The sequence below is a fragment of the Gigantopelta aegis genome, chromosome 6 (assembly GCF_016097555.1).
Source record: "Gigantopelta aegis isolate Gae_Host chromosome 6, Gae_host_genome, whole genome shotgun sequence".
Taxonomy (NCBI): Eukaryota; Metazoa; Mollusca; class Gastropoda; order Neomphalida; family Peltospiridae; genus Gigantopelta; species Gigantopelta aegis.
In genome coordinates this window covers 38,627,846-38,644,285 of record NC_054704.1, presented here as the reverse complement: position 1 = coordinate 38,644,285, position 16,440 = coordinate 38,627,846, and the positions used below count along the sequence as shown (strand labels likewise).

The following is a 16,440-nucleotide window of genomic DNA, read 5'->3' as shown; positions in this document are numbered from 1 at the left end:
AATACTACGACTACTAATACTACTATTACTATTATCACTACTACTACTACTGCTATTACGACTATTGCTACTATTACTAATACTGCTACTATTACTATTAGTACTACTATTATTTCTACTACTATCACTGCTATTTCTACTAGTACTACTAATACTACAACTACAACTAATACTACGACTACTACTACTACTACTACTACGATTACTACTACAAGTACTCCATCCTCCCGCAGACACAGCCCTGAATGTTCCAAATACGATAGCATTGCTTGGTCAATAACATCATTATTTCGATCTATGACTGCACGTGCTATTGTAGCAATGTGTAAACCACGTAAAATACAAGTTAGGTAGGGTATATAAATTCATTGAAAATGTATTAGTCGACATTCTTGTTATTGTTATTTGAGGAAAAATATGGGTAAATCGAAAAACACTTCAGTTGATGTAAAATCGTGTATTAAGAACGTTTTCGATTATTTTGAAGATGAATATCAGCGTGGTAGACCTAAGTATGCTTCTTATCGAATTGTCGATCGAGTTGCCGCTGCACTTAAAGTTTCGGTTTCAACAGTAAAAAGAACTGTGAAAAATCTAAGCTCTACGAATCCGAGCACAGAAATCACTGTTAAAAAACGCGACCGAAAACTCATCGATTTATTTGATAAAGATGTTATTAGACGACGAGTATACATATTTTATAGAGAGGGCGAATTACCTACATTACATAAGATTAACGTGGCTTTAAGGGAGGAATGTGTAATCAACATATCCATATCAACTTTACGAAGAACACTCCATGACCTCGATTTTAAATACCAACATATGTCTACAACCGGAAAAGTGATTTTTGAGGACGCCAATATATCAGACAGGAGACTGTCCTATCTCCATGAAATATCCAGTTTACGAGAACAGGCGTATTTAATAGTGTATCAAGATGAATTGAATTGAATTGAATTGAATTGAATGGATGTTTAACGACACCCCAGCACAAATAATACATCGGCTATTGGGTGTCAAACTATGGTAATGAAAATAAATCAAGTGATGATCAACATCAATATAAAAATTCAAGACAAACAAAAACAGTGTAAAGAACTGTGCAAAAACACAAATATCACAGAATTTTACGGATACTGAATTTTACTCAAAACTTCAATTTTGTGCTGTATTGGCCATTCTCAAAGAGAATGTTACACCCCTGCACCACGGTGAGGTTACAGCACACGCAGGGGGTATCAAGATGAGACCTGGGTGAATGTCAACCACACAACATCCCTCCACTGTACAAATATCCACCTGGGCACAAGTACCGCCAATCACCTGCCGAAATCAGACGCTGCTGATCGAGTTCCTAAACTCTGTTCGGTGACTGGGAAGGGAAAAAGACTTATTATTTGTCATGCTGGCTGTGATAAATATGGATTGATAGATGGCTGTCAATTGATCTTTGAGGCTAAAAAACCAGACGGAGACTATCATGGTGAGATGAATCATGAAAATTTCATCAAATGGTTTGAAGAACAACTTATGCCATCTCTACCAGAACCTTCTGTTATCGTCATGGATAACGCAAGCTACCACAACAAATTAACTGAGATTACACGATGTCCTGCACTAAACGCTAAAAAGGAAGAAATTCAGTCGTGGCTACGAAACAAAAATATACCTTTTGAGAGTAACATGACAAAGCCAGTTCTTTATGAACTTGTGAAAAGTAACAAATGTGCAAAGCAATTTGTTACTGATGATATTGCTGAACGCCATGGGCACTTGTGTCTAAGACTGCCGCCAAGACATTCTGAACTCAATCCGATAGAACTGATCTGGAGTCAAGTCAAAGGGCACATAGCACGTCATAATGATGGTAAAATGACCGCGGTGCGGAGAGAACTTGGACATGCATTGAACTCTTTCACACCTACACACTTCTCTGACGCAGTTAAACATGTAATAAAGATCGAAGAAGATTTTAGAAAACAAAATAGTTTTATAAGAAATAAAATACCCCCTGTGATAGTCCCCCTTAACGAAGATAGTGATGAAGAAATGAGTTCGTCGACTGATTAAGTTATTTCTCCATACCCATCAGGAGTATTACTTTAATGTATGCATGAACTCTTTAACACCAAAAACAATTTATTTCCATATCATTCACTATCAAACAACCTAACAACCTATAAACTAATCGACTAGAAATGCATATAGACTACACATACATACGAGAGAAATGTTTATTTAACGACACACTCAACGCATTTGATATACGTTTATGTGGCGTCAGACAAAACGGTTAAGGAGCATTATGACAGTGAGAAAGAAACTCGCTACCGCCACATAGGCCACTGTTTCCGATAAGCAATTTTGATAAGCAATAAGGGACGTTGTATATGCACCATCCCATAGACAGGATAGCACATACCACAGCCTTTATACATCACTTGTGGTGAACAGGCTGGAACTAGACACAACCCAATGGGTCCACCATGTGGGATCGATCAGTCGACCTACCATGAGCGAACGCTTTACCTCTGAGCTACGTCCCGCTCCATATACAAAAGAAACCTTAAGTGGGGTTGGGGTTGTGCAGAGGGTCACACCTCCACCAATCGCATGCATACCATATTCTTCTTTCTCTCTCCATATAACCATAGATTAAAATATGTTGAGTGCGTCGTTACATAAATGACCCCTCTCTCTCTCTCTCTCTCTCTCTCTCTCTCTCTCTCTCTCTCTCTCTCTCTCTCTCTCTCTCTCTCTCTCTCTCTCTCCCTTCAGCGCGCACGCTTGTGTATTCCACAAAATAATTATAATATTTGATAAAACAAATAATTTCAAAGTAAGGTTTTGTCACTTGAACTCCCCACCTGAATCCACGCCTGCTTCATGTTTACAGATATTTTCTTAAATATAGGTCATACTACGATTTGTGCGGATAGGACGATAGAACCGAACATTAGTTTGAAACGCACTATAGAATGATGCTTTTGATATGCAAATGACCTTAGTTATTTATAGGAGAAATAACGTGCATTCAAAAGACACAGAGATTTTTAAAAAGTGGAATTAAGTCAACTTCGTGCATTTTATATGATGATTTGTATATAAAACCTGTCGGGGTTTGGGTTTGTTTTCATGTAAATGCAAAGAAAACAAATATCGAATAGGAAATAAACGTAACATTTGCAAAAAACTTTGGGTCTAAATAATTGAACAGGATAATAGTACCCAGTTACTAGTACTACTGCCACTACTTCTACCATTATTACTACTGGTAGTACCACTACTACTACTACTATTATCCTGTTCAATTATTTAGACCCAAAGTTTTTTGCAAATGTTACGTTTATCTCCTATTCGATATTTGTTTTCTTTGCATTTACATGAAAACAAACCCAAACCCCGACAGGTTTTATATACAAATCATCATATAAAATGCACGAAGTTGACTTAATTCCACTTTTTAAAAATCTCTGTGTGTTCGGAATGCACGTTATTTCTCCTATAAATAACTAAGGTCATTTGCATATCAAAAGATTGGGATCTGAGGCTACGTGAAGGCCATTATAGCTTGTTTCACTAAATCAAGGTTATTATTGTTTTGCAGTGTGTAACAGCATTGTCTAATCTTTCCGTTAAACATAGATGTAAACAAACAGAACATGTAACCCTTTCTTGTAGGTGCATTATATTTAATCAATTTAGCTAATGTATTATGTATTTTTATTTTATTATATCAATTATATATTAGCATACCATACCTAACCTAACACAACTGAGGTGTAGCACAGTAATAAGCACAAATCATCTCACACACCGCAGGAATGTGCTTTCCAAATTTATAAATAAATTTAATGCAGGGCCGGACCCAGAAGACCGGGGGGGGGGGGATAAAATGTCAAAGGCCACCAACATCAAATAATAATACAAATGTTATTTAATTTGCCTCTAAATTGGGAACTCATACGTATATATATATATATATATATAGTATTTATGGTGGTGCTAGGGGCTGGGGTTTGGGGGTGGGGTGTTACATTTGTAATGCGAAAAACCAAAGGGCTATTGTTCGGACTCGTATGGGTTCAACCACTTTTTCATCCCGCAGACACAGCCCTGAATGTCCAAAATACGATAGCATTGCTTGGTCAATAACATCATTATTTCGATCTATGACTGAACGTGCTATTGTAGCAATGTGTAAATCACGTAAAATACAAGTTAGGTAGGGTATATAAATTCACTGAAAATGTATTAGTCGACATTCTTGTTATAGTTATTTGAGGAAAAATATGGGTAAATCGAAAAACACTTCAGTTGATGTAAAATCGTGTATTAAGAACGTTTTCAATTATTGTGAAGATGAATATCAGCGCGGTAGACCTAGGTATGCTTCTTATCGAATTGTCGATCGAGTTGCCGCTGCACTTAAAGTTTCGGTTTCAACAGTAAAAAGAACTGTGAAAAATCTAAACTCTACGAATCCGAGCACAGAAATCACTGTTAAAAAACGCGACCGAAAACTCATCGATTTATTTGATAAAGATGTTATTAGACGACGAGTATACATATTTTATAGAGAGGGCGAATTACCTACATTACATAAGTTTAACGTGGCTTTAAGGGAGGAATGTGGAATCAACATATCCATATCAACTTTACGAAGAACACTCCATGACCTCGATTTTAAATACTAACATATGTCTACAACCGGAAAAGTGATTTTTGAGGACGCCAATATACCAGACAGGAGACTGTCTTATCTCCATGAAATATCCAGTTTACGAGAACAGGGGTATTTAATAGTGTATCAAGATGAGACCTGGGTGAATGTCAACCACACAACATCCCACCACTGGACAGATATCCACCCGGGCACAAGTACTGCCAATCACCTGCCGAAATCAGACGCTGCTGATAGAGTTCCTAAACTCTGTTCGGTGACTGGGAAGGGAAAAAGACTTATTATTTGTCATGCTGGCTGTGATAAATATGGATTGACAGATGGCTGTGAATTGATCTTTGAGGCTAAAAAACACAGACGGAGACTATCATGGTGAGATGAATCATGACAATTTCATTAAATGGTTTGAAGAACAACTTATGCCTTCTCTACCAGAACCTTCTGTTATCGTCATGGATAACGCAAGCTACCACAACAAATTAACTGAGATTACACGATGTCCTGCACTAAACGCTAAAAAGGAAGAAATTCAGTCATGGCTACGAAACAAAAATATACCTTTTGAGAGTAACATGACAAAGCCAGTTCTTTATGAAATTGTGAAAAGTAACAAATGTGCACAGCAATTTGTTACTGATGATATTGCTGAACGCCATGGGCACTTGTGTCTAAGACTGCCGCCAAGACATTCTGAACTCAATCCGATAGAACTGATCTGGAGTTAAGTCAAAGGGCACATAGCTCGTCATAATGATGGTAAAATTACCACGGTGCGGAGAGAACTTGCACATGCAATGAACTCTGTCACACCTACACACTTCTCTGACGCAGTTAAACATGTAATAAAGATCGTAGAAGATTTTAGAAAACAAAATAGTTTTATAAGAAATAAAATACCCCCTGTGATAGTCCCCCTTAACGAAGATAGTGATGAAGAAATGAGTTTGTCGACTGATTAAGTTATTTCTCCATACCCATCAGGAGTATTACTTTAATGTATGCATATGAACTCTTTAACACCAAAAACAATTTATTTCAATATCATCACTATCAAACAACCTAACAAAACCTATAAACTAATCGACTAGAAATGCATATAGACTACACATACATACGAGAGAAAATGTTTATTTAACGACACACTCAAAACGCATTTGATATACGTTTATGTGGTGTCAGACAAAACGGTTAAGGAGCATTATGACAGTGAGAAAGAAACTCGCTACCGCCATATGGGCCACTGTTTCCGATAAGCAATTTTGATAAGCAATAGGGACGTTTTATATGCACCATCCCATAGACAGGATAGCACATACCACAGCCTTTATACATCAGTTGTGTGAACAGGCTGGAAACTAGACACAACCCAAATGGGTCCGAACCATGTGGGAAACCCAATGGGTCCACCATGTGGCTCGATCAGTCGACAAAAGACGGAAAGCCTTAGTGGGTTTGAGCGTGCAGAGTTTACCTCTGAGCGACTCCATATACAAAAGAAGCCTTAAGTGGGGTTGGGGTTGTGCAGAGGGTAACACCTCCACCATCGTTACATGCATACCATATTCTTCTCTCTCTCTCCCTATAACCCTAGATTAAAATATGTTGAGTGCTCGTTACATAAATGACGTCTCTCTCTCTCTCTCTCTCTCTCTCTCTCTCTCTCTTCTCTCTCGTCTCCTCTCCTCTCTCTCTCTCTCCTCTCTCTCTCTCTCTCTCTCTCTCCTCTGTATGTATGTCTCTCCCTTCAGCGCGCGCGCTTGTGTATTCCACAATATAATTATAATATTTGATACATATTTTTTTTTCAAACTGAGGTTTTGTCACTTGAACTCCCCATCGGAATCCGCGCCTGCTTCATGTTTACAGATATTTTGTTAAATATAGGTCATACTACGATTTGTGCGGATAGGACGATAGAACCGAACATTAGTTTGAAACGCACTATAGAATGATGCTTTTGATATGCAAATGACCTTAGTTATTTATAGGAGAAATAACGTGCATTCCGAACACACAGAGATTTTTAAAAAGTGGAATTAAGTCAACTTCGTGCATTTTATATGATGATTTGTATATAAAACCAGTCGGGGTTTGGGTTTGTTTTCATGTAAATGCAAAGAAAACCAATATCGAATAGGAGATAAACGTAACATTTGCAAAAAACTTTGGGTCTAAATAATTGAACAGGATAATAGTATTAATACTACTGCTACTACTTTATCTTCCCCTTAGTGGTCGCGTCGTTACTATACACACTATAGTCTCGCTTTACACAGCTGTTCAGTAGTGTGATTTGAATCCTACTTTGTCCACCAATGTACGAACAGGAAAAGTGGTCATATTTTTTCAGACGATGAGGCATTGCACAAAGAGTGCCTGGACTGCATAACGGATCTATAATATGACAAATTACAACAACAACAAAAAAAACAAAACAACTAAAACATTTGTTTATTTGTGTGTTTTGTTCACTGCTTTTAATTTTGGTGAGGGAAAGGGTTTTGGTGGGTTCGTCCAACCCCCTATGGCATTGATCATGTTTGTTGTCGATAATTTTTAATCAATAATTTCACAAAACTAAAAGAAGAAAAGTGTTTTAGAAACAACACACTTTAAAAAGAATTATGTACAGGTTTTGGTGTGTGTGTGTGTGTGTGTGAGTGTGTGTGAGAGAGAGAGAGAGAGAGAGAGAGAGAGAGAGAGAGAGAGAGAGAGAGAGAGAGAGAGAGAGAGAGAGAGAGAGAGATGGGATATCTAATTGCCGAGGTGGCGGATTTCAAATGGCGGTAAGTGGATGGTCTAGGGATGGGCAGGGTTGGGAAAGTGTGTCAGTCCCTGCCTTTGAAAGTACCAGTTTGATCAACCAGTGGGCACAGCATGAGCTGGACTTTAGGGTTGTACACGAATCTAGCAGACATGTTGTGTGTACATTTTCCATGGACACTTTGCCTGGTGTTTCGTTGTAAAGATAGTTTAGCCTCAGCAGAGGGGTAGGGTGGGAGGTGTCTGTGTGGATGGGGGTCGTTCGAACCTCCTGATCAACTGTGACACCAAGGGTGATCAAGCAATCTGTTAAACCTCAAAGGACTAGATCAGTAGGCCTCACCCCAGTCCAAGACGGCCCCTAGCAAGTGCAGCACAGGAGAGTGCCAAGGGCAGAGCTGTCAATACAGAGCGGGTGGTCGGCAATTCTGTGTAAACGATGAGTGCTCTTGGTGTAGAGGTGATTATTTGTTAACTGTTGGCGTGTGCCCTTAGTCCAGTTTAAATTGTGGACAATGTGAATTATTAATGAGGTATATCATATGTCCGGGTGTTGGGGGTCAATATACTGGTCAGACTGTTGAAGCTCGGGTAGTAACTTCATTTAGTATCTACATAAGCTAAAATATTATTTAACTCATAAGTGATATCGAAATATGTACATTTTGTACTATGCAATTAACATCAAATATAATTAGTACGCAAACACTGATCAGTTGGACGGGCGGAACGTAGCCCAGTCGTAAAGCGTTCGCTTGATGCGCGGTCGGTCTGGGATCGATCCCCGTCGGTGGGCCCATTGGGCTATTTTTCACTCCAGTCAGTACACGACGACTGGTATATCAAAGGCCATGGTATGTGCTATTCTGTCTCTGGGATGGTGCATATAAAAGATCCCTTGTTGCTAATCGGAAAGAGTAGCCCATGAAGTGGCGACAGCGGGTTTCCTCTCTCAATATCTGTGTGTGGTCCTTAACCATATGTCCGACGCCATATGACCGTAAATAAAATGTGTCGTTAAATAAAACATTTCCTTTCTTTCCTGATCAATTGGCTCGTAGCTAGAAACAAAATCTTAAGTCCTTTGAAAGCATTGTACAATTTTAGCACTTTTATCTAGACTGTCCTCTTACGGTCCAAATACGTTGCTAGGCTACTGGACTAATTTAAGGAATGATAGCTCTTTATACTATTTTTACATAATTATATATTTTATTTTTAATGTAATAATCATATTCGTATACTTAACTTTTGTGTCATGAAACATTAATTATTAATTTAAGGGACAGTTATAAAAAATAATTAAGACACAACTAGCGTATGTTTGACAGAAATAATATTATGTAAAATAAAGACGTTATAGCGTCATTGAGTATTAATATTGTGAAGTGACGAAAACATTTCTTGTTTATTATAGTTTATTACCTTCTTATATTTATAGCTCATTAATGCACAGACAAAAGCTCAAATGAGGACTTACATTCCTTTGTAGTAAGGAGGAAAAGTGAGGTGTGATTGTTGTGATGTTGATTGAGGAATATTCCACACACACACACACACACACACACACACACACACACACACACACACACACACACGCGTGTTGGGAATCGGTTGCAATTTCATCATCGATCATCGGTTGTAATCGGTTAGCACTAATCGATCGACTATACAATTGGTTAGAATGTATAGGAAATTGGAGAAGTTCAAACAAATTCGGAACTATGCACCTATTTAAAAAATATACACATGTATATATTTCATCATCATGATCATATAAAATGTCGGAAGTAGTAATTTGTACTTTTAAATGTTCTTACATTTCCCAAACAGACATCTGTTACATGAGATGTGAATTTTGTTACAGGTTTGTAGAATATTTTGGAGAACAATATAGCAAAAACAATAAATGTTGAGTTCAAATAGTATAATGGATTCTTTTCTTCAATATAGGTCCATATTCATACGCAACTGAAAAGCTACAATTAAGGAGTGGTACTTTGTTTAAGCAGTCGTTTGTTATTAGAGCTGCAACGATTCACTCACGTATTCGGTGCACCGAATACAGGCTATCCGCGATACGTATTCGGTATTCGGTACCCAAAGAGCCGAATATATTCAAGTTTTTGGGGGTGGTTGTATGTTTTTCTTTTTTTCTTTCTTTTTTTAATATATAAATTTTAATTAGAAACACTACAGTTTGCAACACAGAGGATTTTAAGCAGTCTATTTTCCCTTACCCAACGTATCATGAAAAAGAGAACTCACGATAGCCAAATTACATCAGTCACGTGATAGTTTTCGATAACGAAAACTGGTACATCCTATGTATAATGTAGTTAATTATTATTAACAACGTGAGGAAATAAACTGACATGCGATAGTACACATGACATATATTAATAATATGTTAAACATTTTGTCATTGACTTAAACGCCTGCAATATGGGTTTTTGAAAACATTTCAACGAACTTTGTTTTACCAAACTGTCATGCACTTTGTCGCTTAAAATAGGTAATAACACGACGGATGAATAAATATTATATTACATGTATGATGTATTATTATTAATGGTCAAACTGGCTATAAATATCGCATACGGTCGTGGCATGTTATATAGGTAATGGTGAAGGCCCAGAAATTATCTCCCCCTTAGAGGTCGCGTCGTTACTATACACCCTATAGTGTCGCTTTAAACAGCTGTTCAGTAGTGTGATTTGAATCCACTGGTCGTATAAAATTACTTTGTCCACCACTGTACGAACAGGAAATGTGGTCATATTTGTTCAGACGATGAGGCACTGCACAAAGAATGTCTGGACTGCATAACGGATCTATAATATGACAAAATACAACAACAACAAACACACACACACACACACACACACACACACACACACACACAAACAGTGAATCGCTGGGAAATGAGACGTTTGTGTGCCATTGCCAAAAACCTATCTATTCTCTGTGTGTGAATGTTTTTATTATTTCTATATTATTTGAATAAAATCTTGTTGAAATATTATATTTTCTTCCTTTTAGGTATGCTAAGTGGACATTAATTTTGTTTATTTGTGTGTTTTGTTCACTGCTTTTAATTTTGGTGAGGGAAATGGTTTTGGTGGGTTCGTCCAACCCCCATGGCATTGATCATGTTTGTTGTCGATTAATTAATTTTTAATCCATAATTTCACAAAACTAAAAGAAAAAAGGTGTTTTAGAAACAAGACACTTATGTACAGGTTGTGGTGTGTGTGTGTGTGTGTGTGTGTGTGTGAGAGAGAGAGAGAGAGAGAGAGAGAGAGAGAGAGAGAGAGAGAGAGAGAGAGAGAGAGAGAGAGAGAGAGAGAGAGAGAGAGAGAGAGAGAGAGAGAGAGAGAGAGAGAGAGAGAGAGAGAGAGAGAGAGTATACATGCATTTGAGGGACCGAACCTGTTAGTAGGGTTCGGAGGCATGCTCACCCGGAATAAATTTAAATATCGTCCCCTAATACTCAATTTGAAGAAGAATAAAAATTGTTCGAGACATGCAAATAGCATACATACAATATAGACAGAATAGTGATGATGTAGTGTGCCCATTAAGGCATAAAATAAAATTGTTTCTTGAAACCGACCCTACCTAAAAAGGGGGCTTACCCTAATTATTTTCCCCTATTTTTCTTTATTTTTTATTTTAAGTTAAAAAGAGTACAAATGTAAGGGTTTCTAGCCCTACCTAATATTGTTTAGTCATGTTCCCAGATATTTTGTTTAGGCACAAGACAGAATAAAAAAATGTTTTTCATTTGTTAGACTCTATATTTGATTATTCCTTTGTTAATCTGTCTATAGGGGGTCTGCTAGTTGGGTATATATTTTGTAAGATGTAATATGTATGTAGGATGCATTTTCTTTTTATACTAAGAATATCTGAAATTACTGACAAAAACACTACCAAAGGATGCTGTGATGGTGGTGTAAACAAATAACTCAAATGAAAGTGAACATACTGAAATTAAAGTAATTGGTAGGAGTAGCCTGTGTGGTGGCCATGGGTTTATTTTCTCAGTTAGTCGCTATCTATGCCAAGTGTCATAATGACCATGGTTCAAAATTATGAAGGCTGTTTTTCTCAAACGCAGATGTTTAACACCAAATTTAAAATGTGCTGAGATGTTGTAATAAAAATATTCATTTTCTTTTTATTATTGATTATTCTAAAGAGACTGCAGAGCTTGTTTTGCAATGTGAGATTTGATTAAATACATAACAGGCATAACAGAACACACTGTTTGTTTTTTGCTACTGACCCAAAAACAAAGTGACCATAATCAAATACTTTCCAAATTATAATCTAGAATTTATTCTAAAAATATCCTGAAACTGAGACATTTTAATATTTGTTCAGTTTATTTATTGCCTTTTAAAGGGACCTACCCTAGTTTCAACCCGTGAAATTAACACTAAGTTTAGTTAATCTACAAACCTGTAACACAATTGGATAAAGTTACAATTGAGTGAAACATTAGTCTGTGACTTTGAAATGGTGAAATACCCTCTAAAATTAGACTAAAACTCGATTCCATAACTGTTACTTCTCAGACGCACGTGCGTTTTTAAAAATATGAGAAATGTATGTTATGATATTAAAAACACCAGGATGACCGAAAACACGTCGAATGTACGGAAATGAATAATCTAAACAATAAAATCTAAGTAAAGTATGATTTCAGTTGTCAAAAAAACGGCTACAATAGTAAAAAATATGTCTTAGTGTTTAAAAACTAGGGTATGTCCCTTTAAAATAAATATGGGGGTTTGTTTTGGGGGGTTTTGTGGGTTGTTATTTTATTTTATTTTTTTATTATTATTATTATTTTTTTTTCCTAACTAGACTATTTTGGACAAATGTAGCAAAACCCAACATTTTAGTCTCCAGTGACTGTTAAGCCGTATAACAGTTATAATACCTTTACATTTTGTGGGAGTATGTTGACTACATTATGATAAATTCTAGCATGGCATTGAAAAAAAACCCCACACTGTTGGACTGAAAATATAAATACCAGATAGTTGTTGTTTATGTACTTATAAAATGCATGTACATGCTAAGCAAGTAATTGTGATCATATATTGAACATGAAAAAAACCATGTGTGAATACTGCATGTAATGCATCTCTTGAAATTAATGTAATTAGTGTTACGTTAATTGGTGGTGTACCTATATTCACTTTAAACTATTACTTGCTGCATCTGGTTTTAGAAATCCACATTTATAAAATACCTGTATTTTGTTTCTTTACTTTATAATTTATTACTCTTACAGCATTTGGAGAGAAAGAAAAGTATCATGTCTAAAGCCGTTTTCAATGGCTGTTAATTTCATTATCATTGGACATCGTGGAAAGTCATAGTGGACTTTTCTTAATACAAGTACTAAAACATAGAATATTTAGGTACCGGTTGTCAAGATCCAGCATTTGTGGTAGTTGATTTACAGTATGTAATGAATACTTTATTTGTATTGTATTGTATACCAGTAATAATATGGTACATTAATATTATTTTGTTGAAAGCTTTGAATGTGTGGTTTTGTCAGTTGTACGGTATGCTAGTGTTTGTTTCGGTGTGGTTAGGTTGCCATAACGATAGCCTTGGGTATGTTTTGGGTCTTCTGGTGTATGATGTCTGTGAATACACGTGCAGTTAGTGAGGCTGTGTCAATCAGTTTCCATTGTGTATGGGTGTCGTTATGCCTATACCTAGGAAAGGAATTGTTGTATGTGGAGATTCTTGGATTGACGTAAGTTTATATGTATCTAATTCAATGTTTTGTAAATAGGGGTGGATTAAGGCTGTAAATGGTAATACTTATTGCCGATTGTGTACACAGATGTACTACATGCATTTTTGTTTTCAGTAACCGCAGTAAGTAAGACGGATTTCTTAAGCCAGTAAAGTAAGTTTACTGTGTGTATTGAAGATATGTTATGTATTTTCTTATAGTGTCCCGGAGCGGATCATTTGGACCTAGGGACAAGCCTTACCAATCCGGTGAAAGCTATATGTGTATGCGGTCTGGTGTGGTTAGTCGACATGGACAACCCAGTGTGATGTTCGTCAGTGGTTGGAGATGGCGACGTCCGTAGTGAGCTCCAGTATATAGTGGTGTGACTGTCGTGTTCTGTGGCGGTTAAATGTAACTTTGGTGTAACGTATGTCAAAGACTACAAATATTTGTATTTTCTGTTGATTGCATATTGCTACAATACCACGTGCTATGATAAATAATTTGCTATTCAATCAAGGTTATAAATAAATAAATTATTTATAATTTATATTCACAATTGACAATTGTACGCACAATGAATCAATTATATTAGGGATTTTCGGGTCCGTACATATGGGAGGGGTAAGTGTTTCATCGTCCAAAAACGTATGAACAGTATTTATTACTTCAGACATAAAACATTATTTAATCACAAGAGGTCCCAAATGAAAACAAAACAATGCTGGGGAAGGGGAGAGTTCACCAGACCTCTTACTGCAGAATATGTTATACTCCGACCTTGTTGTGGGTACGGTCCGTTAGTTCATATATAAATAATTAAATTTCCTTTGCGTCTATACACTTTACGGCAATCTCATTGGTCCAGAGGTGCTTACTTTTTTTCGTTCATATCTCGATGAACCCAAAAACATTAAGTCACGCCTACTTACCCCCCCCCCCCCCCCCCCCCGCCACCGACTCGCACTACTTTTGTGCAACAAGCCTGATTATTCTGGCAATCATATTTAAATATTTTGTATACGATAAATTAATGGAAAATGCTATAGCAGAGTAGACATATGGATCTATACGCATTGATTAAAAAACAAAAAACACAACAACAAAAATCTTCGCTAATCATGACATGAGACTCGGTCGTTGGCCAAAGAAGTCATGTACGAAACTTCACGCCTGTAACTTACTTGTAAGCGATGTTCAACAGCTGTTGGCGAAAATTAAACGGTTCCACCGACAGCATAAATATTAGACACGTTCCCTTCATTCGCTTTCATAAAATATAAACTATACACGAATAGGACAATTCCTTCCAATATAACTAAATGATCCGTAAAAATGCACAGCAGCTAGACGAAATGACGACATTTACAAAAAATCACCTGATTCAAATAATAGTGAATGAACGTTCGCATTCTTACGCGACATAAGTATCAATGAAGTTTACACAAACAATACTACAGGCATATTTAAAGCTAAACTAAATAAATTCAGTTATGTATTGTTAAAGTATGCATATAAATTTAATTATAAGATTTGACCGCAATTATTTTTTGGTTCATACAAGTATGAACCGAAAAACCGATGTGTACACTTTTGTATGACCCTCTACACTGGATCATACAGTGTGCACATCGTTTTTTCGGTTCATACTTGCATGAACCAAAACATAATTGCGGTCAATTCTTAAATAAATAAAATGCATACATGTTTGTATAATTACTTCAAATTGCATGTACATCGGGTTATTACATGTACTTTGTGCATACATATTTGCAGTAAATATTAACGAAAGGTGGTATACATTACACAAAACAATGAACTGATAATGAAACAAGCTATACTGACTTTCTCGTAGTTTGAGGACTCGTATACCTTTAGGTATTGATATGAGAAAGATATTTGTTTATAATTGTAATAACTAATCTTTGAACACTTTGGATGATGAATTTTGGATGTTGAATTACGCAAGATTTATGTTGACGTTTGTGTTTGTTTCTATGTGCATTTAACATAAGAAAATATATACAAACTTAGGCTTAAAATGATTGACCAAAACCATAATGCGTTTGGGGAAGCGTGTCTTATTTCTTTACTCAATTTATTAATTAAATCAGCAAGCAGAACGTGAAATATTACCATAGACTTCAACTTCCAGGAAGTCCAGGGCGGTTGATCCACCATTATCCGTTTCTTGGTAGACTGTCACATATCTCGCGTTGACGTCACAGGTGATGATCACCACGTCAGGAATGTCAGGTTTACCAGTCACAGTACCACACAGATGTCCAGTGTTAGACGTTCTCTCCATTGTGTTAGTGTACACGTGGACGCCGTTTTTTCTCAACTTATCTGATGAGATAAAATTATCGATCAGATTATTCCATATACACTTTCCACTAAATAATTGGCAAAACCCGTCGCAACTAAGCGTTAACCAAAGATACCATAATACACCCTTTACGTTATGATAGTGGGTGGGGTTAGTTTAAAACAGTCGACGTTTGATATTGTATATTATCGGAACGTATTGGGTACCTTCAAAATTTTGAAAATAAAAATATTTCATTTCCTTAAGTCTAATTAGCTTGTACATATGGTAAACTCTAATGTGGCCCCAAACGTCTTATTTCTCAAATTGTAAATCAATTGCTCGTTTCAAGATATTATATTAATAATGTTCTAACAACTATTGAAAATCCCAACCTTGATTGTGTTTGTTTTTCTGTGGACGATACTAACAGAGGGGCGAAACGTAGCCCATTTCTGGTTCCAGCCAGTGTTCCACAACTGGTGTAACAGAGGCCGAACTATCCTGGGTGTGGGATGCTCCATATAAAATATCCCTTGCTGATAATCGGAAAGAGTAACCCATTGCGTGGCGGCAGCGGTTTTTCTTAATCATATGTCCGACGCCATTTAATAGTAATTAAAATGTTTGATGCGTCGTTAAATAAAACCTTCCTCCCTCCGATAATAACAGAAAAAGAGTATCCTCACTGGGAGACGAATTAGGTAAGGCGTGTGACATATTTACCCATATTCTCATGTCAACATAAAATTAATATTTAACAAACATGTACATTGATTTTTCGAAATTTAGAACAACTAAACGCGTTAACGTTGATACGGTCTTAAATGTGGCATTCCTTTTGAATATTATATTTGTCTCATGATTATGCTCCATAACAACTGCATTCACCTCTACATATAATGCCACCC

General features: G+C 36.5%; 1 protein-coding gene across 1 annotated transcript in view; it reads right to left on the bottom strand.

Annotated features, from left to right (window-relative positions):
* LOC121374527 (multiple epidermal growth factor-like domains protein 11) overlaps nt 1–15,529 on the bottom strand; it is a 29,800-nt gene extending 14,271 nt beyond the window's left edge. The window contains exon 1 of the mRNA XM_041501631.1: nt 15,358–15,529. Within this exon, the coding sequence (XP_041357565.1) occupies nt 15,358–15,529 (172 nt within the window). The remainder of the gene's footprint in view (nt 1–15,357) is intronic.
* Nucleotides 15,530–16,440: the final 911 nt, after the last annotated feature.